The sequence below is a fragment of the Adiantum capillus-veneris genome, chromosome 26 (genome assembly GCF_014529385.1).
Source record: "Adiantum capillus-veneris isolate H3 chromosome 26, ASM1452938v2, whole genome shotgun sequence".
Lineage (NCBI taxonomy): Eukaryota > Viridiplantae > Streptophyta > Polypodiopsida > Polypodiales > Pteridaceae > Adiantum > Adiantum capillus-veneris.
Window position 1 is genome coordinate 123,932,036 of NC_140956.1, and position 26,907 is coordinate 123,958,942.

At 42.5% G+C, this 26,907-nt stretch overlaps 1 protein-coding gene and 1 pseudogene across 1 annotated transcript; one reads left to right on the forward strand and one right to left on the reverse strand.

The window, feature by feature from the left end:
- Positions 1-4,361: 4,361 nt before the first annotated feature.
- Positions 4,362-5,634, reverse strand: LOC147424132 (uncharacterized; annotated as a pseudogene).
- A 16,888-nt stretch (positions 5,635-22,522) lies between these two features.
- Positions 22,523-24,090, forward strand: LOC147424133 (uncharacterized). The gene is made up of 2 exons (XM_086501585.1): positions 22,523-22,972; positions 23,077-24,090. The coding sequence occupies exons 1-2, from the start codon at positions 22,563-22,565 to the stop codon at positions 23,240-23,242; spliced, it is 576 nt and encodes a 191-aa protein (XP_086357711.1). The 5' UTR covers positions 22,523-22,562; the 3' UTR covers positions 23,243-24,090.
- The last annotated feature ends 2,817 nt before the right edge of the window (positions 24,091-26,907 follow it).

Here is a 26,907-nt window from a genome sequence, read left to right on the forward strand (position 1 = left end):
ACGGAATGGTCGTCAAGTCCTTTACTTCAAGTTCTGGTAGCAGAACCATCTCAAAAGATGTGAAGATACTATAACAATTGTCCAAGATGTCAACTGGAAGCTAGCCATGTAAGCTTATTGATCATATAACCAAAAACACGTCTGTCTTACAATACATCCAAAAACAAATCTACTGATAAGTAACCTGCTATACAGGAAAATAAGTGATATCTCTGAATCTGCAAGTTGCTCTTCAATAGCTCCCAGGATCAAATGGGATAATAAGGAATTGCCCCAAGTGGAGTAGCATAATATCCACATAAGCAAACACATTCTGAATCAATCAACGTCAAGAATTTATGCTCCAAATACGCTATGCGTGGATTTAGCAGAAAGAAACCACCATGTAGACCCAAAATACCCATCCATAGTGAATCTACTTTTGAAGATTTGTCGAATCACATGGATCAAATACCATTAAGATCAAGAATGTCGGGGGATAATTGTGCGAAAGGTGAGCCGGGAAGGCACTGGGCCCCTGGCTGTGAGAGGTGCGGGAAACAAAGTGCAGCAGATGTAATTACGACAACAGTATTCAAAGCAAACTGTTCGCCTAATTCCAATTAATTGATAGAATCCGTGTTTAATCAATCACTAATGAATCTTAAATGCTCTTTACAAGAAGAAACCTGGCTTAATCCAGGTGCTTAAACAAGAAGATGATGAAACTCTGCTTACTCTGCCTTCTACTCCCTGATTCTAATGGCTAATGATTGCTTAGAACTTTGGCTTGGTTTAGGGAATTGGCTTAGGATTAGAAGCTCGAGATTTAGAGAGCTTATGAAGCTTAGCATGGATCTTGCTTATGAGGTTTCCTTCAAAGCTTGGGCTTAGAGTAGGTTTTCTTGGCTTATCAGAGCTTGGAGAGATTTTTCTTATGGGATTCGAGAGGTTTTGCTTATGAGCTTGGGCGGTTAATGAGTGATTAGAGGTTATGATCTTCAAGGCTTAAGATGGCTTAACCGGTTTAGAGTAGGTTAATAATGGCTTATGAGGTTTCGAGTAGGTTAATGAGATCTTAAGAGGCTAAGATCAGCAGGTGCTCAATCTGGTACATATTTGCTACTGACTTAACTTAAATTTGTCATAACTTCTTACCCGTAGCTCCGATTGATGAGCCGTAAAGATAGGCATGTAGAGATTTTTGAGTACTTCAACTTGGATTAATAAAATCTCAGCTATGACAACTTCAAGAATATTCACTGTTTGGCATTACCAAGACATCTTCTGACCCTTAGAGCCCCATCTGGCACACTTTCAACTTAAAAATTGGCTTGTTAGCAAGCCCTTATAACTGCTGATTAACCATGCAGGATTCAAATACTCTTGATCAGCATTCCTTTGCTCATTTTCTTGTCATGGGAGTGGAAAGGCACGACAACGGGGTTTAGTACTTGGTATTGAGAGGCATAGGGAGTTGTGAGTTCCATTATCCATTTTACTTTCAATTTTGTATTATTTGTTTGTTTTTTTCCTAGTTGTTTTTTTTTTGTCCTAGGATTCATCTTATCATTAGAAGTAGGTTAGGTAACAATCAAAACCATCAAATTGGTCAGAAAAGTTCAAGGAAAAACCTACAAAAACCATATTTTGGTAAGTGAGAGCAAAAAATTGGAAAATTGGAAATTTGATGTTCAGAACTGGAAAGCCGATCCAAACCTAAAAATAAGTGCAAAAAGAAGATAATCAAACCAAAAAAAGTCAATCTGGAAAGTTTCAATCCATTTTGTGCAGGAACGTGGATCACGGTCCTTGTCCCCCTGTGATTGTTTGAGCAAAAACTAAGACCATTAGGTCAAGTGTGGTTCCTAATCACTGAATACACACTTTGGGGGAGAAATTGACACTGAAAATTCACTCAAATACAAAAAATGAGCAAAAGGCATAAAAACCTTTTAAAATTGACCAAAAGTAAGGGCTTCTTGACTTTTTGACATGGATCGCGAGCTAACACTACTCCCTAGGAGCATAGTTTTGTTTTCATATTTCAATTTGGAATTGTATTGTGGATTTTACAAGAAAAACAAGAATTTCTACCAAAAGTGCAATAAAATTTTGGTGGTTTCAAATTTTGACTAATAGAGCAACTCTAAACTCATAGTCACCAAGTGTTTTGTTGTACAATTTGCAAGAGCTAGAGTGGACAACTCAAAGTGCTTTTAATGGGAGGATACAGATGCATCATAAAAGGTAAAATGCTAGTATCTTGCATAGTGAATTCTTTATGTATTTGCAATCAGATAAATTATACCAAAGTAGAAACCTTACTATGAGAGACCAAGTTAGTCGTATTTCAGTAGACGAGAGTGTCAATCAAGGACCGTTGCAAACTTTAGAGCCAATATTAGAGGAGATTCTCTTTTATAATTCTTCAACGATATCCTGTACCTATATTTTTCAAGGATTCAAGAGTGTGATTTTCAAGGAGGAAACCAATATGGGAGTGGGACCACCACAAACAACACCAAACATGAAACTTTTGCACCTGCAATACGAATTTGAAAATAAGCAGGATGTTAAAATCTTCAAAGATGGTATGAATCATTACCATGTAAAATAGAAGAGAGACCTAGTGAGCTCAAGCTCATAGTGCCTGTAGATTATAATGGCAATCACTACAAGAGGTACTTCACATTACCGACACTCGTAGTGCGATGCTCAAAAGTGAAAATACATGGCGCCGCTATAAGCGCCGCTCTATGGGCGTCACTATTTTCTTTGTTACAAAAGGATGCCCATAGAAACGTCGACAGGGGTGAAAAATAAATTGAGAGCGCCAAAAACTTAGATCTTAGATCTGAGTTTCGGTGCTCAAGAAAAAGAGGTAAACCCGTGGTCTCCCTCTCTCTCTCTCTCTCTCTCTCTCTCTCTCTCTCTCTCTCTATTCCCCACACACACAGACGAGGAGAGGAAGGAGAGCCACATATGCTCCTTCCCTCTCCTCTCTCCCATGATCCCTTCCCCTCTTTCTCTCTCGCTCTCTCCCTCTCTTAAACACACACCCAGACACGCACACACACACACATTGTGTCTTTGAGAGAGAGAGAGAGAGAGAGAGAGAGAGAGAGAGAGAGTACACACATGCATAAACAAAAAACACATACACACACATGCATAAACAAAGAATGCATACACACACATTTAGAGAGAGAGAGAGAGAGAGAGAGAGAGAGAGAGAGGACAAAACAAAGAGAAAGAGAAAGAGGGAGAGAGAGAGAAAGAGAAAAAAAACACAAAGAGAAAGAGAGGGGGAGAAGACAAAAAGAAAGAGGTAAGGGGAGAAAACAAAAACATACACACACACACACACACACAGGTAGAGAAAATATGAAATGAAATGTTATGTTAAGATTTAGGGGTAGGTTAGATTTAAAGTTATATTTAAATTAAGTTAGATTAAGATCTAAGATTAAGTTAGATTACATTTAACTTATATTTAAACTTTATGCTAAATTTAAAATTAGGTTAGACTTAAGATTAGGTTAAGATTTAAATTAGATTTAAGACTATGTTAGATTACCACTATGCGAGAATGCTGCTGTTACCGCACAGCATTACCGCATAAGAGGAGAGAGAGAGGTTTAAGAAAGAGAGATATTGTATATTGCAGCCCTGCTGGCGGGTTTTCCGGTTTTTCTGCGATTATTACAGGGTGTATTACCGCGCATATAGCCTCGCAGATTACCGCAATAAAAAAGAAAGAATCCACTTGGCCGGCCGCCCCCATTCCTCTCCCACTTTTCCTTTTCTATAAAGTCTATTCTATTTTGTTACTTTTCAGAAATTGGTACCCCCTTTTTGCATGGAGTGTAAGGAATCCCATTCTCATTGGGATTTTTAGTGCCTCTCTTCTCTTTGCTTGCCTCATCTATTGGTATGATTCTCCTACTCTACTCATTTGTACTCCATGAGATTCTATATCAAAAAATATTTTGTTTCCACCTCAAAATCTTATGTCAACTATGCATTCATATGGAAATGTCAAGCGAACGATGATCAAAATTGTATTGTCTTGCGTTCATAAACAAATAGCCCTTTTGTACAGCATAAGTAGAGAAAGAAGACAAAATCCAAAAGATATTTATTAATTTTCATCCTCCAAGAGATCTCTACAAGTGCTTACATCCATGTCCAACCCCATGGTAGCTAGATCAACAAATAAATCTATTGATTCATCCTCTCCTATTGAATCATTATCCTATCCATCCTCATCCTCCTCCTCATTATGGTTGGTTATTGGGAATGGTTGGTTCTCCTCGACCTCAACTGCATCATCATCATTGGCGTCTTTTGAGATGGTATGGTGGGATCTTCCAAAGTCTCTATGTTCGTATCTGCAAAGATAGATCTGCTCCGTGGTATGACTAGAATAACATACCAAAGTTGTCTTCGATACATATAAGGCACATAAAACACTTGTAGGTCACAAAGAAAACAAAAACATGAATGTAGTTTTATATGTATCATATAATGTTTTAGTGTGTATCATATAATGTTTTAGTGAGTTGCACATGGACTTTACCTGCTCACAACTACTAGGTTGCACCAAGTTGTCGGTCTTCCCGTGATGAAATTGCCTGGAGTCTACCATATAGAGCCCATTCTCATGTCTCTTAACCTCACCTCACCCACAAACCATCGGCAGTCAAAGAGATATTTGTGAAATGTTCTAAAATCCACTTTGATTATCCTCTCTATTGTTCCACATTCCCTCACCTCTTGTGTTTTCGTGTCAAAGTTTCCCATAACTCCACTATTGTGAGTGGTTCGACGGTCATCTATCTTGCGGGTTCGAAAATGACGTCCTTCGGACCACATAGAGTTGAATGTGAAGGCCTGCAAAAACCAATCAGGATAGATGAGAGAGAGAGAGAGAGAGAGAGAGAGAGAGAGAGAGAGAGAGAGAGAGAGAGAGAGAGAGATGACACACACACCCACACACACACACTCGCACACACACACTAAACACATTGAGTATATTACCCTTGGTAGACATCCTCGCGCGTACTCCCATTCTTTAGGGCTTATTTGTTCTCCTTGTGCCTTGACCTTGGTCATGGCATTGTGAATTCACCCAACTAAAATTAGATCAGGATATTTGGCAAGCTCTTTAGGAAAGGGAGGTGCTCGCCTACCGCCATGCGTCCTCTTTCATGCTTCCCTCTCCCTTTCTCTCATTGTACGCACCTCCACATATATATCCACCCATTTGCCCATGATGGGAGCATTGAGTAGATAATGGTTGTTGACTATGGCTTGAAATTCCCTATCCAAAATCAAGAGAGAACCTTTCCCACTTGGAATGTTTGCGTGTTTTTTTGGATCCTCTTCCTCCGTCTTTAAACGAGGCAATGATGGGTCTATTGTGAAAAGATATTGAGAGACATACACAAAAGACTCTTGTACAATCCAACCCTCTACCATGCTTGCCTGAACACATGAAACCATTAGTGATTAAAGTAACCAATAAAAAGAGTTGTAAATACAATCCAATCCTAATAAGGTTTAAGGCTTAAGATCGATGAATACCTCTGGTTGTGATTGTAGCCTTACAAAGTCTTTCAAGGTCTTTAGGAACCTCTCAAGAAAGAACATCCACCTGGAGTGAACCACACCACAAATGGCTATCTCCTCAACAAGATGGAGCAATATGTGAACTTGGCTAACAAGGTTAGAACGTGGAATGCATCCTCAATAGCACAAGTTGCTTCAATCGCTAAAAGTTGAACTGTTGGAATGGCTGAAACTTCGATTTCTTTGGAACTCACAAACCTGTAACCAAAAAACCCTTCATAATCTTCATAGTAAAGTTAGTCTTCAAAGTAAAGTTTAGGAGGGAGGATCAAATGTGCTATACCTGACAACTTGTCCCACCTTGAATATTGCAGCCTTTACCTTCGTGTCCGCAAATCCACTAATGCTAATTGGAAGCACAAACTATTGCACAAACTGTTAACCCTCACGGCTCACAGACACCCCATCACCTACGACGGACGTGTATTATGTATTCGGTAGAGTCAGGTACCGGGCTTGTCGGACCAATAGGGAAAGGTAGAGTGATCGCCGATGAGAGGCGCACTTTAACTTGGACATTCAAGGGATTAGTTGGTTAAGCATGGGCGCCCAAGTGTGAATGGGGTGAGCTCCTATAAAAGCCAACTAAACCTAATTTTTACTCATTCTCTCATTTGTGCAATTGAAGAGTGCTCTTGCTCCATCTCCATCTTCTTCTTCTTCACCTCCTTGTGTGTGTGTGTGTGAGAGAGAGAGAGAGAGGGAGAGTGTGTGTGCGATCGAGCATTACGAAGGCATGACGGCGGCGAAGCGGTTGAGCGCGGCACGACTGCAGCTTCTTCTTCATCGCGGCGAGGAATCCACCACGAAGGCGAGCGTAGAGCGGTGAGTGACACACCCTTTGTTTTCTTGAGCTTGCTAGTTTAGGCTTGTTGTGTGCTTGGAGCCGTTTGTGGCTCGCACACGGTGTATCGGCAAGTCCCTTGCTTCGACAGTGCGGCAAGGAGCGCACATTTTTGGCGCCGTTGCCGGGGATATGCCCTACACTAAGCTCGGTTAGCACTTTACGCTTCCTTGTGGTGCAATTTCTATCATAGGAAAGGCAGGGAAGGAGTGTGTGGAGATTTCTGTTTTTTGCGTTTTCTGCATTTGCTGTCAATTTTCAATTTCTGCAATTTCAATTTCTGCGTTCTTCAATTTCTGCGTTTTCAATTTCTGCAATTTCCTGCATTTCTGCGTTTTTTCAATTTCTGCGTTTTCTGCAATTTCTGCATATCTGTGTTTTTTCAATTTCTGCGTTTTCTGCAATTTCTGCATATCTGCGTTTTCAATTTCTGCAATTTCTGCATATCTGCGTTTTCAATTTCTGTATTTTCTGCACAAAAAAGAAGAAAAAAAAAATTTCATTTTTAATTTTTTCTCACAATTTTTTTTTTTTTGAAAAAACGCGAGTGAGCGGGCGGCGAAATTTTTCAAAAATAAAAAACGTGACTCTTAAAACGGACGGGTTGGTTTGTATAAAAGGTAGATCGGGATCGTTTTCCCAAGCCCAAGCCCAAGCCCAAGCCCAGGCCCAGGCCTCAGTCCTCAGTCTTATGATATATACTAGACTCACTCTTATATATATACCCTACTCCCTCAAGAGAGAATGAGAGCATGTGGGACAAGTCCTCCACTCTCCTCCTTTCTCTTCCCACTTGCACCCTTAGACTTTCTAGTTTGGGCCTAGTTCCCTACTGGAAATTGACAGTTTTAGGGATTCCGAGGGCATAGAGTGACCAAACGGAGGGCTGTAAAGCACGGCACGGCACGGCACGGCTGGAATGAGCTATCACACGGCCCATTCCACGACACGCTCTAAAAAATCTAGCAAAAAAACAAACAAAAAACACGCTAAAAACTAGTCACAAGGCCTCCTAGAGCAGCTTTTTGACACCTTAGGGTATCAAAAGCACATGCACTTACGCTCTGGGCGGGTGCTAGAACACGAGCATATTGAGGGTGCCTCTGTTCATACGGACACCCATTACCCATCCACGATAAGCTCTAGACCCTCAGCGGGGACACAAGGTAGCACCACCCAAGACCCTAAAATAGCCGCTAGTGATTCCTCCTCCGACTCAGAAATCATGGAAGCATACCCTACCCAAAACACTGAGAGAGAAGGCCATGCACCTCCCGAAGCTCCACAGCCTAGTACTAGTATGTTTAGCCGTTTCATGGAAACATTAGGTAGAGCTACTCGCTCGGAACCTGATGCAAATGAAGCACACGAAGGGGGTGGGGAAGTGGACTCTCCTTTCACATCGCACGTGGACCCCACACCCCCAAAGAGTGTCCATGTGGATATCCTACCAACTTCTTACCAAGAAGGCCCTGTTGAGCTGCCTCCTTCAGAAGTTCCCTCTAGAGTACCATTGGTGACAAGTAAAACCACGGGGAGCAACATTGCTTCTACCTCACAAGAAACTGTTAACACGTCGACTCTAGAAGGATTGTTCATTAATGATCATTGGACATACGACCTCCACACTGAGGTGTTGACGGATCTACACTCTGGCCACGCCTACCATGTAGGATGGATAGAGATTGTACAATCCACCTCTAGTGCCACGAGCATCGAAGATCAACAGAAAATGATCTGTAATGTTATCCATGGCATTATTCAATCAGAAAGGCAAAACCGAGGGGTAAATATACTCTCAACTGGCCCCATGAGATTTTTGGAAACGAGCAAGGCTCAACAGCCTACTCTATCACAAATGGAGACTCCTCTAATGAGGCCCATGGACCCATCTTACGTCATTTCACCTGGGGTCTCTATGCAATCTGAGCCTCCGAGCGAAAACTTTAGCTTTCCTAACTTGGCTCAACCCTCTATTAAGGAAAACACAGTGCTCACTCAAGGGATAAGCCTGACAGAGAATGTACCGATGACATCTACGGTTAGCGCAGTGCCACTACCTAGTGTCGTAGTACCTAATATGGGGCCTCGACCGTATGTGCCTCTAGCCCCTTATGCACACATGGCCCCCACACCTCCAATTGTACCACTTGCTTATGCTCCTCGAGTGCCGCTCCCTAGCTCTTATCCGAGTGGACCTATGCCCGGTTATGTTCCATATCCTGCATCATCTATACATATGCCAAGACCGGTACCCGTTCCTCTCCCACATATGATTCCAAGAGTACCTCCACCGGCCCTACCTCCTCACATAAGTGACTTGGCAGCGTTTGCTCAAACCATAGGTCGATCTATCGCGGAAAATATGCGTCATGCATCTGATAGAGAGCCTAGAAGTAAAGCAGTACAAATTGCCAAACTCACGCAAAAATTCAATGGGGACGAAGATGCTAGGAAACACATTGAAGTGTTTGAACAAGTATGTGATTCCTTAGGGGAACGCAACGAACTACATAAGTGCAATGCCTTAAGCTTGACATTAAGTGGGAAGGCTGGAGATTGGTATAGAACCCTAAGGGTGGACGAGAAAACAATCTACCCTACCCTTCGAAGGTTGTTTCTAAAGGAGTACATACGAGAAGGTGTGCTTTGGGGTGTAGCATCTCAGCTACAGAAGGCCGAACGTAAGGAAGGAGAGTCAGTAAGGGACTTCATTAGTCGTCTAAAGCACTTAAACTCTCGCTGCCCTGTAAATGAGCGCTTCAACAATAACCAACTGCTTGATCGATTCATTCGAGGGTTGAGGAATGAAGGAATCTATAATGGACTAGTGATTAGAGGTATCACAACCTGGGAAGATGTCACTTGATGATAGCAGGCATGAGGGTGTCTACTGACACGAGATCCACTAGCTCACAAGCCATTGAGTATGAACCCATGACTGCAAAGCCCATTGCCAATGAGCCAAAGGTATTTGAGACATTCTTGACAGACCTCACCAAGGCAATCCAAGAGTCTCTTAAGGATAATCGACCCCCTCAAAATAGTCACATGTATCCAAGAAGGGAGCAACAATGGTGTTCCATTTGCTTAGGTCCACATAGCACTAGTGAGTGCCCTACGTTTAGAGTAAAATTTAATGGAACTTGCAACGCATGTGGTAGGTATGGTCACCAAGCTAAGGATTGTTTAATGATCAAACGTATGATGGCAAATAGACCACCTGTAGCCTGGACGGATGCGCCTCGAGCTCCTGTATTGATGCCTGCTCCACCTGTTGAGCAACTACCGCAACACATGGTCCCTAGACCTCAAAATGTTGTACAAGCTACACCGCTACCACCTCCTGTGCTAGGACCGCAGCCCCCGCATCCAAGAGTCGCCCCTATGAACCAAGTGGGTTGCGAGCCATCAAATGCTTATGCAGATGGCTGTGAGGAGGAAATAGACACTAGTATTGCCTACGGACTTGATACATTGGAAGAGTGTCCTATATACTACATGGAAGATTGTTGGGGGCAAGTCAAGCCGGTTTATCAAGCTGCTGCTCTCGCATCCAGAGGTCAAAATATCAACACCCAGGCTAGGAGGCCACCTCTTCAATGCTACGAGTGTGGTGGACCACATCGAGCAGCGGAGTGCCCTATTAGGCTGCAAAAGAATGCTGCACAGATGCAAATGAATCAAGGGAGCACGTCTGCAATGCCAATACTCACATGTAATCGTTGTGGCATAGATCACTTGATTGCCCAATGCCCCTATAACCCAAATGCGCCTAAAATCACACCCCTGAATTTGGTCGAAATTGCTAGTGTGACATCGCCAATACCACCCGTCGCACCCGCTTATGCGATTACACGGTCCATGCTTCAAGGGCCAGGCCATATCCTCGAAGAGAGAGAGACCGCGTCAATTATCCAAGCAAAGAAAAAGAAGACACGAAGGAAGAAGTCACAGAATACGGAAAATTCAAAGCCAAGTTCCAAAACAAACATAGGAATAGGAGATGACCCCGTGTATATGAATGACCTCGAGGATGATTCAGATTCAGTCGAGACAATGGAGACTAGAACCAATACCACAAAGAGAAAGACCGACAAAGAAAACCGTAACATGGAACCAAATGAAAACCGAATGAGAGAAAACCATAAAGAGCCTCTCAAAACACCACAAGTGTTTCCAAATCCAATCCAAGACCCCCAAGATAAACCGCAGGGGCAAAAAGGGAAGAATCGTAAAAAGAAGATTGGGACGTACCCAAACCCTGTAGACGAGATTAAGCAGGTGAAACATCTAAGAGGTTTAGTGGAGGAGACTCAAAGGAAACTAGAACCAGAACCCATGCATGTCAAAATTCATGACACAGTGTTTCCCACGCAAGTTCATCCACCCCACATGAACCATAGACCGTTAGCCATATCTAGTATCATCCAAGAAGGGAGTGAGGACGGGACATCAGAAAGTGAGCATACACCCTTCTTGTTGGAAAGGATGTTTAACGAAGGAATACCTGATCCCATTGAGGAATATGAGATTCCATCCTTACCAGTTCCTAGTCAAGGACCTACACCCTGCAAAACGCCAATGAATGTTGCCAAACTAGTGGACTTCATGTCTTCTGAGGTCCGAACCACGATCATAGCAAAGCTGTATGGAGATCCTGAGTTATTCCTTGCACTTCGAGCATTCCTTAACGGAGAGCTATGAACGGGATTACCGTAGTTTGCGCAACCAAATAGGTCTGACTCGATTATGATTGATGAGGAAAATCATGTGCAATCACTTGACTTAGATGGACACGAGTCTGTGATCGAGGTACCCTTTAACGAATTAGGGCAGTATTTTGAAGGCGACGAGTCTAATGCGACCCTACCCATCACTACCAAGGGATTAACTATAAAGGGAATTCTTGATGGTGGTGCAGGAGTTAGCATCGTTACAAAAGATTGTTGGGAATCCATGGGAAAACCCCGCCTCAGTGTTACTAACATTGTGGTAAAGATGGAAAATGGTACCATAGCCAAACCTATGGGGATGCTCAAGGATCTTAAGATCAAAGTTCTAGGACACAAGGTACGACATACGTTCATTGTAATGGATTTCTCTAAACACCTTATGTCATATGAAATGATTTTAGGACGACCATTCATGAGGGAAGCACAAATGGTTCACGATTGGTCTAAAAATCATGTCTATTTGCAATTCCAAGACTCTGTCCTTAGAGTGGATTTGGTGACTGGTAAGGTACACCCCTTAGGGAGTAAAACCATTATTGATCATCGCTCTGACACCACAGTTCACTCGGCCCCACTACAATATTGTTACACTTGTAAGAAGGATACAGACATTGGCCAAGATTCTCCTTACATGGATGTGTTACCGGGTATGACGGAATCAGACAATGTGGATTGGGTCCACCTAGCATCAACCATAGACACTTGGGGAAATAGGGGGACGACCTGGGTAACACCTGAGGGGGATGAAATGCCTATACCCTTAAATATGCTACAAGCAATGCATATCGCTTCTGACAAGACTCATCCTAAGGTAACGAAGAAAACATACAAGTGGGTCCCTAAAGCTTCTTTAGTGACCATATCTAGTGCTAAAAAACAGAAGCCTTGTAAGAAACGTACCACTCGCTCCAAGAAAAGTAAGAAAATGTTGCGATGGATCCCTAAACGACTATTGGAAGCCCAAGGCTACTATCAAGGAAATGATCAAATCTGGGTGCCGAAACGTAAAGTGTACTCTTACCTATCACCTGACCCAAGTGAGCCCAATCCCGTAGTTCCAAAACGAATCAATGATTGTGGAAAGGAAAAAATCACAGAATGCTACACACCCGCTCCCGAGCTAGTTTGGGTACCAAAGAAAGAACGATTTGTTCCACCTAGCTCAGAAAGGGGGGAGTCCCATGAAGCTTCTAGCTCATCATGTAATACATCCATAGAGGTAAAAGCTTCTACACAGCCTCCATCTATAGTAGTCGACCTCCATGAAGCTACCAAAGAATCCACACCTCCCAGTGTTCAAGAATCACCTGATGAACCACTTCAAGTTCAATCCTGGGAGAGTACCTTACCACCCTTGCAGCTTGACAAGGCACCTAGGGTAATAACAAACTACTGGAAAAAATCCTCACCTATTACCAACTGGAACAATTGGTTTCAAAGAGTGACAAGCTCATTTCAAACGGTATGATCTACCCAAGGAAGGGGGGAGTGTTTGCTGACAGTCATTATTCACTTGTTTCCCTCTCAACCTTTTTCCCTGACCTCTTAATCTCCGATCTTAGGGAATGTACATATAAAGCTTTATACTCACAAAAAAACAAAAAAAAAAGAAGCAAGAGCAATTAGCAAACGAGTATGCACAATAAAAGTCAAAACATTGACTCAGACCTACACATGTCACATCTGGTACAGTGAAACAGAAACCTATGCCATGAAAAACCTTTGATCCTCATCACTTGAGTGATGGAGGGTAGGTAAGATTAGTACGATAGGAGTGTTTCTGTTTTAGAGTTGAGTGATTAGAAAAGTTCTCTTTTCCCACTAATGTGCCTCCTGGAGGTATTCCTTTTGTTTCCTAGTATGTACAGGAACGTGTTGCTATTGATAGGATTTGGACCTTCATGGAACCTTCAAATCAAGCGCGACCATCAACACAAACAGGTGTTTCTTGTCCATTAGCATTGCCCTTATCTTTTTGCATCTATGATTGTCTGCTTTGATTGTGATTGGTAGCATAATATTCAGCGCATTTGCTTAGTATCAAACATTTAATTCAATGTAATGTTTTGTCATAATCACTTGTTTAGGTGTAAAAATCAAGGAGTCCGACTAAGCTAGTTTGACCAAGCTAGTTTGACCAAGCTAGGTATTAGAAATCTTCTCTTAATACCATGGGGAATGCCTTCCTAATAAGAAATGGTTACTTAGGTTCTTAATCCGATTTAGGCAGCATTGTATGAAATGTACTAGGGCTTTCTAGTGGGCTTAACCCTAGTGACCTTTAGCTTAAGTATTATAAAGGGAGTTTACTAATGTGATGAGCCTGGGGAGGGTAACAGTGTTATATGGCCCCCCGAAGTTACAAAATTAAAATGCTGAAAATGAACAAACAAAAAATCAAAGTGCCACAATGTAAAATCTTACGCTGGAAGAGAAATCTCGGCTTAATTTGGTACTTCACTCACATGTATCGCCTATGGTACTAGAGCCCTAGAGGTTCCCAGTGTGGGCGCTTTTCCTTGAAAAGCAAAAAACCCAAGGCATACAAAATAAGCACACACATCATAATTGAATCAGTGTGAAAAGACTTTGGGGGGTCAAAGAAAAAGTAATCAGTCAGGCGATGATTTCATGAGAAATTCCTTTTATGGTAGCTTAACTACAAAGTCTTCTGGATATAGCCTCTAGTCAGCCCTCGAACATGAGTACTTGGCTCTCGCGATTAAACAACTTAATTGACCACAGAAAATTAAGAAGCTTACCCATGGTATTAATACTTGATCTCTAGTGCCTTTCGACCGTCAAATTAGCGACCCCAGACTTGTTTAATTTTCTACCTTTACATCTGTTTATGCATTTGATTACATTGCAATTTAATGTTCATTGCTACCAAATTGTTTGAAATTCTTTTACCAATCAATTTTTCTACCTAAAACTGCATATGCTTTTTAAGAGAATGCAATTACTGTGCCAATGTTGTTTGATTTTGCAGTGACTGAAGAAGGCTAAGGACATTCATCTCAAATGCTCTTCCACCTCGACGAACCAGCTTCAACTCAATAGCTTCCGAGGACGGAATCTACATCAGGAAGGGGGGCATGTTAACCCTCACGGCTCACGGACACCCCATCACCTACGACGGACGTGTATTATGTATTCGGTAGAGTCAGGTACCGGGCTTGTCGGACCAATAGGGAAAGGTAGAGTGATCGCCGATGAGAGGCGCACTTTAACTTGGACATTCAAGGGATTAGTTGGTTAAGCATGGGCGCCCAAGTGTGAATGGGGTGAGCTCCTATAAAAGCCAACTAAACCTAATTTTTACTCATTCTCTCATTTGTGCAATTGAAGAGTGCTCTTGCTCCATCTCCATCTTCTTCTTCTTCACCTCCTTGTGTGTGTGTGTGTGAGAGAGAGAGAGAGAGAGAGAGAGAGGGAGAGTGTGTGTACGATCGAGCATTACGAAGGCACGACGGCAGCGAAGCGGTTGAGCGCGGCACGACTGCAGCTTCTTCTTCATCGCGGCGAGGAATCCACCACGAAGGCGAGCGTAGAGCGGTGAGTGACACACCCTTTGTTTTCTTGAGCTTGCTAGTTTAGGCTTGTTGTGTGCTTGGAGCCGTTTGTGGCTCGCACACGGTGTATCGGCAAGTCCCTTGCTTCGACAGTGCGGCAAGGAGCGCACACAAACAAAAAGACTTATTAGTATCCAGAACCCTAAACCACATACACACACACACTCACATACACACACACACACATTACCTGAAGAATCTTGTGCCAATCATGGGATTTGAGTCCATATAGTTGTGTGGATTCTCCTTTCTTAGTTTTGGTGAAGGCACCCTTGAGCGAACGCATATAACCTGTTGGAGTACGGATGGATGCAATGACTTGTTTCATCCGCTCTTGATCCACCCTTGATAGAATCCAAGGTGCCTTTGGAAGAACCATCTTCCCCCGAGGCCCCATGCGAGGTGTGGCTGAAGGAGGGAGTCTCCTTATGGCCCTCATGTCAATTGATGTTGATTGAGACCCCAATGGTCACCGAGAAGCCCAATGGTAGATTAAGGTACAACACAGACACACACACACACACACACACTAGATTAATTTCTTCGCCACACACTAACGCACACACACAATAGATTAATTAGAAGCAGACACACACACACACACACACACTCTAAATGGATGCAAAAAAATAGCACACAAACCATTTCTTAAATAGGAGATAAAAGGAATCCTATGGAGGGAGGAATCCTATGCAAGGAGGAATCCAAGAATCTCACTTTGACTAGAATCCAATGTTAATTAGGGTCCCTTTTTTTTTGTGAAATTGTAGGATATGGCATCCTCTTCCACGCCCGGCTATCGAACCATAGAGGACTTTCTCATCGACGGCCTCTCTTACGAGGACGCTTGTTCCGCTTACTACTCGCAGTCTTCCTCCCACCATCCACAATCGTCCTTTGGATTTCGATAGTTCCGAGATGCAGTACACGACCCCGACCTCGAGAGGGCATACTGTGCCCAGGTAGAGTGGCTATCCTCGCAGCAGAGTCTTCTAGGGCGGTACACACCCGCACAGTTGGCTGTCTATGGGCTCTCACCACTTGCGACACCGGGTATCGGCACTCCCTACGTGCAGAGTGTGCCTCCCATAGTGCCTCCCTCCATCTTATCCTCGACTTTCCCGTCACCCGCACCTCCCTCCACCTTGCATTCGCAACGATCCATGCCTGCACTGTCGAGTCATCCGTTGCCTACACCACCCAGCGATTTGGGCTCGGGCCAGCGCTCTTCCCGTAGTGGTGGCTCACGCTCTCGTCGAGGTAGTGGCTCGTGCTTCTTTTGTGGTGGAGGGGGCAGTGCTACAAATTCACCTCCTCTTACACCCCGACCTCCTCGCTCACCCCTTGGAGCTCCACATGAGGATGAGGACCACGATGCACCCGCCCCGGACGCTCGTGGCTACTACTATTATATACATTGAGGGGGGGAGGTGGATCTAGGTTCCTCTTTGGGGAGGACATTTCGAGGGCACCTTAACCAGCTGATCCACTCGACATACCAAGATTGCTTTAAATCTTTCAAAGATCAGGACCCAGCCAACTTGATGTACATTCACACGACATTGCTCATGCGGTTCCCTAATCCGGAAGTGGAAGAGTTCTCCTGGCAGTGGCTCGAGGAGTACGTCAAGAATTTCTTGAAAAATAAGAAGTCCAGTGTGCGGAGGGTGGCAAAGCGAACATTTGAATTTGAGGGTCACAACTATCGCCCTGGAAATGTTCACGACGAGGAGTGGGAGAAAGCCCAGGGCAAGCTGGAGGACGAGAGAGCGTCAGGTGCTAGGGCGCACATTCGGCAGGTGGAGGTGAGGGCGCAGCAAACGCCCACGCATTATGGCTCGGGTGGAAAAGCAGCATGGAAAGATAAATTTGTGAGTGCGCGTATTATTATTTGAATTGATTTAATTTGTGGTAATAAGGTTAGGTTTGTGATATTTTTAAATTGATATATAACAAAATATTACTATGACCCGCCCAAGCCGAGAGATCCAGAGATACAGAGAGAGCCACTCCAAATATCAGACATAGTGTTGGCTGTATGAAAACAACAAAATCAATCGCGAAGAATTTGAAAATGCATGTCGTACACTACAGCCTGTAAGTGTCATTTTTTATTAAAATGAGTGCATGCAGAATTATGTATCCATTTGTATTAATCAAAGGTTTTGTTGTTTTTTTCTTTTCCAAACTCAGGGAGTCCCTCGAGAGGTCCCAGGATCTGAGTAGCTCCATCCTCCGAGTGTTTTCGGGCCCGTCTTCTTTTAGCCACAGTTGTATAGCCGCCATGCATCGCCTATTTGGGCAATTTTGTAATGAATAGTTTCTCCAATATAATTAAACATTTGATTTTGGCCCAAAGTTTTTGTGCAATGATATTGTTGTTTTTTTATTTATTAAATGTATAGGAAAAAAAAGACAAATGACCATTTGGATGGGTCCTATTAAGGACCATCCAAATGGTCATCTGATTTTTTTTAAAAATACTCGCGTGTGCGGTAATGCTTGCGATAACTCCCACATGTGCGGTAATGCTTGCTGTAACTCCCGCGGAAATAAGCGCGGAAATATAGCCGGGCCGATCACCGCGTGCATTGCTGAAGGACCATTACCACGAGCATTGACTCTAGCATTACCGCCTCCGTGATTTTTTGACTTGAACTTTTCCTTTGTTTTTGTGTGTCTATCTGAGCGGTAATGTGCTCCAAATGTCATAGTGTACATTTAGGTGTTAGATTTAGATTTATGTTGAGTTTAAGATTATGTTAGATTTAGATTTGAATTTAAAATTCGGGCAAGATTTAAGATTAGCTAGGTTAGATTTAAGATACATTACATTTAGGTTTAGTATTTAAGATTGGATTAGATTTAGATTTATGTTGAGTTTAAGATCAGATTAGATTTAGATTTAAGTTAGATTACATTTAGTTTTAGGTTAGATTAAGGATTAGATTAGATTTAGGTTTATGTTGAGTTTAAGATTAGATTAGATATAGATTTATGTTAGATTTAGGTTTATGTTGAGTTTAAGATTAGATTAGATATATATTTATGTTAGATTTAAGATTAGATTTAGGTTAGATTCTAGGGCATGTCAATGAAGGCTTTGCCCAAAGAGTAAACACTAGGTACACAACAATATGTATATTCCCATCAAAATCTGACACCTACTAACTCACCCACTAACCATATTCAATTAGCTCAGAATCACCATATGTTCAATTAGGTTAGATTTAAGATTAGATTTTAGATTTAGGTTATATATTAAAGTCTACCTTTGGGATTTATGAAAAAAAATTAGAGTTAGGCGAACAGTGATTCCTCTCTTCCTCTGTATGAATGCGACTTTAAGTTGGAAAGCTTTCAACGGAATGATACTCAGATTGGAGTCCAAAATGTAATGTGCTAAGTAATCCTTCGAACAAGGATCTCCTGTAAAGAGATGTTAAGATGCTGTGAATTGCTACAGCTAGAGAAGAGGCAAAGGGGTTTGGTCCACTACATATACTATCATGTAGACATGGGTGTGTAGATTTCTCGTGCCCATAAATATAGGCATTGATCAATAAAGACGAGATTATATCCCACTAGTTCTAATCTTCGTGCACCTCTAGACCGAGGTGTACAGGGATCGGACATGACTAGAAAATGGGAGGTAGTTCACAGTGTGAACAAAGAGAGAGAGAGAGAGAGAGAGAGAGAGAGAGATAAAATGGAAGATGACAATAGAAGATTAAACTTATGTCTAGGTTATAAGGTTTTTACATTCATTATGAGTAGTGAGGACGTGGGGCTGTCCAACCGAAACACCTATCTCTCAACAAGGATTGTATGTCCTTGTAATCAATGCAAGCATGCTCTGCAATGAACAAGACACATTTCTCAGCATCACGTTCACAAATTAGGTGAGTTTGATCCATCTATTATGTATGATTTGTTGCCAATTATAACTCCTCGGACTCTGACGCTGGCCAACAGGCAACAATCTTGCAACCCAATAGACGTGTTCGCACGCGCTTTGGTCAAGCAGCATACGTGAGGCCACAAGATGTAGCCTCTGATAGCTCGAAGGATGATAATGCAGACCACACTCCCAACGAGGCAATGTTTGAGCCCGAGATTGATGAAACGATCGAAACGATCATGGAATCAGAAAGGCTTATCTATGATGATATGAAAAGTGAAGCCGATACGCCATTGTATGATGGAGCATGTGTGTCTAGTTCTTCTCAACGTGCGGTCAAAGTTTGGATGGAGTGACACTAGCATCACAACACTTTTCAGGTGATCTATTACAATGTGTTTACGCAATAAAAAAATCTAGATGTATAACAATATGATAAATTACTTACACAAGTGTACCACATTTCTTTTGCTGTGTAGATTGATCAAATAAGCACATACCGCCAGCTGATAATGTGATGCCAGATTCAAGAGAGGAAGTAAGAAAGATCTTGCGAAACCTGGGGATGGATTACAATTCGATTCACGCTTGTCCTAATGACTGCATTCTTTTAAGAGGGGAATACATAGACATGGAGAACTATCCGAAATGTGATTCCGAGAGATATCCTTGCATCAAGCATTTCTTTGAATTTAAGTCCATGGCCGCCCTAGCATCATGGCATGAGGAGAATAGATCTTCGGATGGTGTGCTATGAATTCTTGCGGATTGCGCAGCCTAGAAACATATAGAGGATACATGGCCGGATTTTGCCAAGGAAGCTCAAAATTTACGCATAGGCCTGGCTATGGATGGCGTCAATCCATTTGGTCAGAGATCAACATCTTATAGTATATGGCCCGTTGTCATCGTCAACTACAACATTCCCTTGTGGTTGACTACCAAGAAGGGGCACATGTTTCTAAGCTTGATTGTGTCGGGGCGGTATAAAGTGAAGAATATGGATGTGTATCATTGTCCACTATTGGCAGAGCTACAACAATTGTGGACTGGCATAGAAGTGGTGGATATGATCCAACACACAAGTCGACGAAATGCTTTGATTAGAGGCATTCTAATGTGGACGATGCATGACTATCCCGGACTAACTGAATGCTCAGGTGATTTACACTCAAACTCAGACACTATAAATCTTGGTTTTTCTCAAGCTTATCTATTGTCATGTGTATACATGCAGTGCTTCAAATAAGTAGATACAGAGCATGTGTCACATGTGGACCTAGACTTAATGCACGTCAGGCATCCTCATTGAAGAAGCAAATCTACAAAGGTCATCAAGTGTATCTTCCAGATAATCATGAGTTACGTGATGTCTTTTTGGGAAGAGAGCCACCGAGGATGTCTGCACAAGCATGGTTACAGCAGAAGGAGATGTGTGATGATGGTTTGCCCTTAGGGATGAAGAGACTCTATCTATGGTACGAGTTACCATATTGGCTTAGAATCATGATCAATCACTTGCTCAATCCAATGCACATATTCAAAAATGTGGGACCATTGACTGGCAAGAAAGATACTTTGGGAGCCAGGGTTGACCTTATAAATGTGGATCGTATGGAGCAATATTGACTATAGACAGCATCTGATGGATCGATAAAACTCCCTAAAGCGCCATGGATTTTGATAGGAGCCCAAGAATGCAAAGTAAAAGAGACCATTAGATCTATGCGGACCCCCACTGGCGTAATGCACTCGCTCTGAACGTCTTTCACTAAAGAAGGAATACTTTGGGAGCCAGGGTTGACCTTACAAATGTGGATCATATGGAGCAATATTGACTGTAGACAACATCCGATAGATCGATAAAACTCCCTAAAGCGCCATGGATTTTGACAAGAGCCCAAGAACGCAAAGTAAAAGAGACCATTAGATCTATGCGGAACCCCACTGGCGTAATGCACTCTCTCTGAACATGTTTCACTAAAGAAGGAAAGCTTACTAGTTTGAAGTCACACGACTGTCATAAAATGTGTTAGGTATGTTTGAAGTGGAATATATCATAGTGGGAATTGTATAACAAATTCGTGTGTGGACTTTAATATCATTGATAGACGTGTTTTGTAGTTTATTTTACCGGTGGCTATTGAGGGATTTTTGTCTCCTGACGTTTGTAACACAATCTACAAACTTGAGAAGTTGCTGCAATGGATCCTCATCAATGTAGACTCCATACCATTCGCCAAACTAAATGCTGTGGAGGTTGTGTGTGTTATAGAATTGATATTTTATTATCTATTGCAGCTGATAGGTGGCAAGAGCATCAACAGATAATGGATTATGCAGAAGGATGTTACATTTTATGTATATTTGATTATTCAAGTGCTCTTTTATGAGCTTTGGCCAATTATGACCGGCCGGCCAGTTTGTAATCAATTTGACCATTCAAGAAATCTATATAACAAATACGTGCAAGAGGGAAATGGTCACTCTTGCACGGGGGGAGATTGCACCTAGTGTCTGTGTTATTCTCCTCTCCTCTCCCCTCTTCTCTCTCGTCGCGTTGGCGTAGCACTCTGCTTTAGGAGGTGCGCTTACACGCGTTCTTTCACTCTCCCCCGCTCTCTATCTCTCTCTGTTCGCGTATATCATCGGTTATGTGCTCGTGGATTTGTTGGGTATGCAGATTTGTTCGTTTCATGGCTTGTAGTATATTGTTTTTGCTATTTAGGAGGGCTCGCGACACTTCCGTCTGTAGCAGTGGTATCAGAGCTTAGGTGATCGCTCCTGACAAGATATGGATCATAGAAATGGTGACTGTAACACGTTCGGAGCTAAGTACTTTTCAATTAGTTACCCATCTTTATTACCAATGATCTTCGTGTGCATTCATAAAGTAACTCATGTATGTATTTTGCTTGGAAAGTTGAAGCATGTTATGGAAAAGTTTGTATTTGAATAGTAGTTTTAATGTCATCAAAATTGTGCAAGAGGTAGACAAGATCCCCTCTTCATCTTCAAAGCGTGAGAGCATGGGGGCTCAATCGATGAATCAATAGAAGTAGCATAAGATATTCGAGAAAAATTGAGCATGACACTCTCTATGTAAACTAGATCTCTCGGGGCTAATGAGAGCCATGGTGAGTTGAGGTGCTCTCGCAAAGGTTCGCTACTAGAAACCAATGGAAAGCAGGCCATTGCAGAGCCGCAAACACTGAACCCAATGATTATAGCGAAGAGTAATGCGGGGATGTGGGAGCAGACTCCCAAACTTTTGAAGAAGCGCATGCCACCCCATACAGTAGGCCAAGTCACCTCAGCAACGGACTTGGCGGACCTGCAGCAAGGACGACCGAACCCCCCCCACCATCCATCATTGCATGCATGCATGCCCTGCAAACCCCTCTCGGGTGTGGAATCACTATCTATGTCTCTCTCTTTTGACCAGTTATCCGAGCGATTTTCATGTTGAAGAAACTCTCTGTTTCTAAGTGGACTTCACTCACTCTCTCCACCTTACAACCGCATTGGATAGATATCGGGCTGCAGATGGCGCATGCACCCAAGAAAAAAAAACAAAAGCAGAGGCGCTCTTTCTCTCTCACTGCAGCCATATTGCAACTCGGATTGTACTTACTGCTCTCTTTCTCTCTCACTGCACCGCCATGCAACTGAAAGTGGTTTTTCTCTCTCACTGCTCCACCATGTGGTCCCTTTTAACCACCACCACTTCACGGAACTGCATTATTTCTCTCTCTCTCTCTCTCTCTCACACACACACACACACACACACACACACACACACACACACACACACACACACACACACACACACAGTCGTCGGCCTTTTGCTCTCCAGTTCCGACTCACTTTAACCCTCCACCTCGATTCCCAGCATGCGTGCATGCACTGGCTGCTGCCGTAATCTCTCTCTCACCTCATCCGTCCACCATGCAGCACAGGAGCTTCCTCTCCTGCCACTCTCAGCCATGCAGAGCTGTACCAACCACTGCATGGACCCCTCACATCATTGCAGTGTCAAACCACTTTCACTTACCACCCTCAGTGCTCGTTTTCCCTCTTGCTCTGCTCATGGCCAACACTTGGCTCGGCTCTGTCTACCCTGCGTTTTCCCTTTCAACGCCAGGCCCGAGAGCAGCGCCATCCAGCTGCCGGCAAAGCCCAACCAACTCATCCCTTTGCAACCTTCTCCGTTCTGCAGTACCACCCTCTCAATAACCTGGTACTTTACTATGCCTTGTGGGGACAGGCTTACCTCGGCAACTTCAAGCTTCTCTGATGAGAGGTTGGTGCTATCCATAGTCTTGCTGAGCCCTTTAAGGGAAAGTTGCACTGCTTCCTCACGTGTAATGTCATCTTTATAATACTGTTTGAGCATGGATGGTGCAGCCTGATTGTTGGCCCCAATAGCGGCAACCTTCCAACCACCATTGTTACCACTTGGATCGCTCATGTAAAGCTGGAAGCCAAAGCTCTTGTCATATCCAGCGAAAAGGAAGGAGACCCCAAAGGGGCAGAGGCCACCAAACTATGTGTAGCCCTGTTTGGTGTCTGAAAGAGACTGGACAAGTTGTTCCAGTACAGGCATGGGATCTTGATAAGCGAAAGTGTACCTTTGAGCTTGCAGACGAGCTGTGTTAATCAGGATGTTGGCATCCGCAGTGATGCCCGCAATAGCACAAGCAAACATGGTCGTCGATCTTGTACATTTTCTCTCTAGACTTTGAACTAGCCGCAAGAAGCTTGGAGGGTAACCGCTTCTCTCCTATCAGAAGGACGCCATCTTTGGCAAGCACCCGAATGGCTGCCCCTGCATTTCCTATGGCCTCCATGGCATACTCTACCTGATACAAGCACCCCTCTGGAGAAGATTGTGGTCCTGCTATCATATCGGCGAGACATTGCTGCTGTTGCTTCTGCTGCGATGCAAAGTCGCTTCCTTCACCAAGAGATTGCATCACCACCTTAAGCACTAATATCCTTGATAATGTTGTAGCTTCCACCTATTGCGCACGCCTGTAGTAGTAGCCATTTCTCTTCCGTGCCAACCATCGATGACACTCTGCAGAGCCGCTGCAATACCTTCTCAGGCGACGCTCGATGCAGAGCATCCTTGAACATTGACGAAGCTGGACAGTGCGTGCTGCAACACATTCCTGATGATTTTTTATTTTTACTTCGCTTCATTTTCATTTATACCTAGGCATTGGATCCTGTTCACACGGATTGTATCAATTTGGCTTTTTGTAAAGTGTTCATATAGCATTTCATTTCATTTCTCCATCTCCTTGTGCGACTACCTATAGAGGCAGCTATTGACGAAGCTCTAGCAAGCCCGCCGAACAAAAACTCGCTGCCTGAAATGCTTTACATAATTTTTATAGTTTTGAAGCTAATTTTGTATTTTTGCTTTCAGTTTGAGCCATACTTGTAGACATTTATTGTGAAAATTCAACAAATTATAAAACAATAAAAAATAAAAAAAATGACATAGTGTCTCACAATCATCATTCATTGCCTGGAAACGTAGTACTATTCTCCCTTGCTCTCAGCCATATGGTGGACAAGCTGCAGACACTCAACGGCAACTAGGTCACAGTGTCCGCTGTCAAGTATGCTCAAGCATTGACGATGCTCATGATGATTTTTCCAGTCTTTTGCTTTACGACATTTTATTTTGTACCGAGGCATTAGATTAGATCCACAAGGCTTGTAATTGTGGTCTTTTTAAGACTGTTAATATAACATTTCCTTTCATTTCTTTTTCTTCCCTCTTGGTTGCTGGTCGATGACATAGACACATCGGACATTGAGGATTAGATTCACAAGGATTTTCTCACTTTGTGTTCTTAGGTAATTTTGGCATTTTAAAGACGATTACGATAACATTTCATTTTATTTCTCCCTCTCTTCAAAACCCTCTGTCACATCCCTATTGTTATGTTTTTGTAATTGCAATCAATCATGTTAGATTTTTGGACAATTACGTAATGTATAATAATTCACTATTTGCAATAAAAAATAATAGTAATACATTCGAGAACACGCGTCTACCTCGTACCTGCACAACACACAGGGCATGACTCATATATATAATTTGGACACTAGTATCATACACTAACCACCCTCACAATTGACGCTTACCTGGAGCACCTTTGCTCATTGTAGTTAAACATGTTCATTGAGTTAACAATAGTTTTTTTATGAAACTTTAAACCAAAATTAGGTGCTTCACAACTGCATGAGCACAAGTTGCCGTGCAACAACTCGCACTTTATTCTTATATATTTTTTTGGTTAGTGGCACTAATTGATCTATGCTATTTAAAGTCAACATTTTTTTTCCGTTCAGTTGTCTCACCTTTGTCTCGATTGTATACCAATCCCTTTTGTAGTTGCCATTGCAAGTTCCTGACCAATTATTAACCCCATGCTAAAACATTTTGGATCTATTGGTATACTTTGGTGTAAAACACGAGTTGCAGCACTTGTACCTCATCCATATACCAACAATGGTCTATATATTCAAATACAATTACCCTTCGGGTATGTACATCAAATATGTCATTCCTCTTTTCATATTTCATTTCTCTGCATTGTGCTCTAACATGAATACTCAGTCACTGCTACTACGGTCATCACTCTAATTATATTGAAAGGAATTTTTCTTGAGCTGACTTATCATTAAGCTATGCTGCTGCTTATATGAGTTAAGGTGCTCTCGAATAGTGAACAAAAAATTTGTAAGTACTCTGCTACTCAACTATACGGTGCTCTCGAATAGTGAACAAAAAATTTGTAAGTACTCTGCTACTCAACTATACTCCAATGTGGTGTCACACAGGTAGTAAATGTTTTGTTTTTATTTCTTATTTAGTCCATTGGTTACATGCACACAGATCCGCTGATTTAGGCAGTGTGTAAATGCTCACCTTGGTGTAGATCCGCCAATTTAGGCAACACCAGTTATCTATGTAGATCCGCCGATTTAGGCAGCACACTTACAAATTGCAAATTCACAATGGTAAATGCAGATCCTCCGATTTAGGCAGCATTACTGCAGATTCGCCGATTTAGGCATCACGTTTTATTGGTGTAGACTCGCCGGATGAGGCAACACCGATCATAAAATCATGCTGTAGTGGCTGGCCACCACTGTAACTGGTATGATTTTGTTACCCGGGTACATAATGAAAGTGATTTGGATTTGGACTTATATTGTGGACTTGGAATTGGATTGGGATTTGGTATCTGATGGTTATTTTATCACGACAGTGTGTATGTGATGAGACTTGGCATTATGAGATTAATGATGAGTGTGACCAATGATATCCTGATTCAACAGGGTATGACATATATTGCTTATTCTAGTGGTATGGGACACTAGAATAGGTAGTATGTGGATGACGGCAGGCATAAGCTAATGTTTTTTAGTTGCATAATTTGTTTTTTATTATTATGTGATGTTTTTGACACAACATACTAATCACTGTTGTTGACAAGTACTGTTTGCAGATTTTTATATTCGCAACTGAGGACAGTTGCTTTCCAACGGAGACGTATGTTATAGAATTGATATTTTATTATCTATTGCAGCTGATAGGTGGCAAGAGCATCAGCAGATAATGGATTATGCAGAAGGATGTTACATTTTATGTATATTTGATTATTCAAGTGCTCTTTTATGAGCTTTGGCCAATTATGACCGGCCGGCCAGTTTGTAACCAATTTGACCATTCAAGAAATCTATATAACAAATACGTGCAAGAGGGAAATGGTCACTCTTGCACGGGGGGAGATTGCACCTAGTGTCTGTGTTATTCTCCTCTCCTCTCCCCTCTTCTCTCTCGTCGCGTTGGCGTAGCACTCCGCTTTAGGAGGTGCGCTTACACGCGTTCTTTCACTCTCCCCCGCTCTCTATCTCTCTCTGTTCGCGTATATCATTGGTTATGTGCTCGTGGATTTGTTGGGTATGCAGATTTTTTCGTTTCATGGCTTGTAGTATATTGTTTTTTCTATTTAGGAGGGCTCGCGACACTTCCGTCTGTAGCAGTGTGCATGTTTGAGAAACACTTTCGTACTACAATGCTAGTCATTCAGGTGAATCTTCTTGTTCACATAGTTGATAAGGTGGAAATAGCTGGGACAATACATCCCAGATGGATGTTATTTTTAGAACGTTTCATGAAAAGGCTCAAGCGAGGGTAGCATGGTAGAAGGT